The 3,642-nt window shown below is 25.2% G+C and overlaps 1 protein-coding gene across 1 annotated transcript in view; it reads right to left on the bottom strand.

Annotated features, from left to right (window-relative positions):
* Positions 1-1,832: 1,832 nt before the first annotated feature.
* LOC100165701 (conserved oligomeric Golgi complex subunit 8) overlaps positions 1,833-3,642 on the bottom strand; it is a 5,146-nt gene continuing 3,336 nt past the window's right edge. Inside the window, exons 9-10 of the mRNA XM_008188074.3 lie at positions 2,959-3,102; positions 1,833-2,355 (exon numbers count right to left, since the gene is read on the bottom strand). Of these exons, the coding sequence (XP_008186296.1) occupies positions 2,254-2,355; positions 2,959-3,102 (246 nt within the window). The 3' untranslated portion in view covers positions 1,833-2,253. The remainder of the gene's footprint in view (positions 2,356-2,958; positions 3,103-3,642) is intronic.

Below are 3,642 nucleotides of genomic sequence, written 5' to 3'. Positions count from 1 at the left end.
CATTTACCCGACACTCCGGGTAAAATGACATAGTAGGTACATTTAAAAAAAAAGTGAATTAAAATTATTTGTTTGTATTAAATGTGCAATTAGACTTCAGAAATATGTGTATAATATAAATACATATATGCTGCTCAAGTTTCATGTGTTAACTAACATTATTTCTTCAATTTTTTTTTAAATTAAAAAGTGGTATGTCATATTAAGCCAGTCTCCCCTATAGGATGGATATCTTACGGATATCTAAATAATATTACTCATGGAGTAGATTGTAGATATAGTATGAATAATTGGGTTATCCATTAAATATCTAATAGATAATATTTGCTGCGTGGGAGCTGTAATGGATCATGGATGGCGGATGTGTTATATTTGAATTCAATGATAATTCATTGAAATATTGAATAGGTACGACGTGCCTAGACATACAAAATACGATTCTAAGCAAAGACACACCGTCAGCCTATGTACATTTTATGTCTTTATGATTATTGTTGCTAGGTAGGTAATACAATAATACCGGGGGTGCTCTAAGAGGAGTACCCATCCACCACGGACACTTTTTTTTTAACCTACTCCCTCATTCAAAATTCCTAAGCCCCCTTCTGGCTATAATACGATAGGTTAAATAAACTTTTGCCAAAAGCATTACATTTTAGAATTTCCCTGTGTGTCTATAATTAATAATATACTTTCGAGTGCCACGAATATTTTTTAAATAACAAAAAAATAATTAAAATTGTTATTCTGTTTAAATATTTAATTTTGTCCAAATTTGAATTTAAAATATCTGTAATAAACGGTTTATTTATACATACAGTACTAACATTTTTTTTATAAACAGCTCATAAATATTTTATTATGCATAGGTATAACATGATAACACGGGCCTTCAATCAGAATTGTTTTTCGTATGCAATGATTTATCATTGAATTCCAATTTAACATATCCATTAAAGTGGACCACTCGGCACCTATACTGTTCCTATAGTGATACCTAAATTCACAGATTTTTAACTTAAGTTATGTACCTATATTCTAATACATTGATACCTATTAAAATAAACATGATTCATAAATAATTTTAAATACATATTAATAGGTTTAACCAAATCATTATTAATTATTTCCAAGTGACACAAATTAAAATGTTTGTAGGTAGGTACACAATTGTTGCACAGATTATATTATAGTTTTATGTGGTGTAAATCACACCCTCATAAGCAACACAAATTACCAAAATTAATATTTAAATGTGGCGCAAATTTCAAAGGGAAAAAATTTTAATACACATTAATAACTAAGTTTTATTGTATTCAGGGAAACGAATACCAATGTTTTTAATAAATTTAATATAGACAAATAGACAATTATATACCAAAGATGTAAATGTAATGCAAATTGCAGACTAATTGTACCAGTAAGTGTACTACCTACTGGTAGAGATATTTTTAAGTGTAGTAAAATTGCATTAGTGTGTTTATATCTCAAATGTAACAGTATGTTATGAAAACGCTCCTATACTGTATAGTGTAAATAATTCCCATACACTATACAGTAATGCACATTAACGTTTTCTATTAATAGAGGTACTGTTCGTGAATATTTCATTATTGATCAAGTCATGACCATCCTTATTTCGTCTGTATAACATCACTTGTCAACAACCTACATGATATTGGCTTCTCTACTTTTTAATAAATTTATATTTTATATTTTTAAATCAAAGAAGTATAGAAATATTTGGTTCTTACTGAAGATTGGCCTAAACAGAAGTTTATAAGAAAGAAATGGGATGCTTTTATTAAAAAAAAAAAAATGGTAAGTAGTTATTGTAAGTTGGAAAAATTGATCTTATGAGTTAAAATTTATTTTTAGAAATTGCATGGCTAAGGCAATTGGCACAAGTGGAAAACCGAAAAAGAAATAGTTTTGCCTGGTTTTGGTATGACGCTAATATAAAAAATATTTGTATACAATTTTTACAGATAAGTTTATATAAACTTAAATAAAATCTTCAAAGATAAGTTTAAATACACATAAATAACAATCAAATAATACAACTATGATGATAATAATAATAAAAACTATCAGCTTATTAACATTTAATTAAAAATATAATACCTAGAAGTAATGTAAATAGAATAAATTACTTTAATTTAATAAACAAATTATATAAAGTAAATACTAAATAAGTTATTAAAATTAGCAAAAAGAATAGTAGATGTAATTAAAGCTATAACATGTAGCCATTTACTCTGTTGGTATGTTATTTAATACAGTAATATTTTCGAATTCATCCAATAATTCTTTGATAGGTTCATTAATAATTTCTGAATCTATGTATGTTAGGTTCTGTAAAAAAGATATATAAATTATTAATTTCGAATGTTATTGACAATCTTAATAATATTATAATACATGTACCAATAACGATAATCTTATAATAACCAGATAAACGTACATGAACATTGCGGTCACCGACAACAAGGATATCAGTCTTATCTGATTTATTATTATATTCGATAATAAAATAACGATATTGTACATGATATTTTATACAATTTGACACATTAACGAAAAGATGCCAGGGAATGTATAAACTAACTAGTTAAAATATAAATTATATGCATTATCTACAAGTTTTAGTTATTTTATAAATTACATAATTATTTCATAAACTAACTGATTCAACACTTTAACTGTAACACATATAATAATTTTAAAATAATATACTTAAGCTGTTTTGAAAATTCACTATTATGTCTTTTAGATATTTTATCCTAGCTGTTTTTTCGATGCTATTTTGGTATTGTAGTTTTGATGGTGATTCATTTTCTTGAATTTTCAATGATTAAGGTAATTTAACTACACATTTAAGCTTACTCTAAGTTAAACAAGATATTTAACTAAATTATTACATTAACTACAGTTGTATTATATTATAATAAAAATTACCTCTTTCTGGAGTGATGTTGTAGTTACTCCAATGAAAGCAGCTATACTAGCTGGTTCATACACTTTGTGTAAACATCTTTGTACATATGGTACAACATCAGTTGAAAAACAAATGCAGAGTTGTCCAAATATTTTTTTGTCACCCTATAAATTATGAATCTATTAAAACTTCTATCAAGCTAATATTATATATTATTCAATTCAATATTTAAAAACTCATTAAAAATATAAAATCAAAATCACCGCCTGTGTGCATAAATTGAGTGTAAAAATGTAATTTACTTATAGAAGAAAATTTTGTGTAATAGCACAATTTTGAATTTAGTTAAACATAAATACTTAATATAAATACATTTTATTTGAGTTCATTGAATAATAATATTGGTTTGTACAGATACATTTTTCTATAATAATTTTGTAATTACAGAAACACTTTTTTTAAAATATTATATATACAGTATGTCCCAGAAGTCCCGTATCACCCTTAGTATCTCCATGGAAAATCAATATATTTAAATGCAATTTTTTTACAGTAATAAGTATGGAATATATAATTGAATAACATAATATTCGATTTTTTTTTTTCAATATTCAAAAATTATCAAACATTTTTTTTTAGGAAAATAAATTTAATTTCTGAGATAGCCATTTTGTTGATCATATTTTTTAAAACAGTTAAAAAAA

This window comes from Acyrthosiphon pisum, chromosome A1, assembly GCF_005508785.2.
Source record: "Acyrthosiphon pisum isolate AL4f chromosome A1, pea_aphid_22Mar2018_4r6ur, whole genome shotgun sequence".
In the NCBI taxonomy this organism is placed as follows: Eukaryota; Metazoa; Arthropoda; class Insecta; order Hemiptera; family Aphididae; genus Acyrthosiphon; species Acyrthosiphon pisum.
Note: the sequence above shows the minus strand (reverse complement) of the source record. Positions and strands in the feature narration are given on the sequence as shown.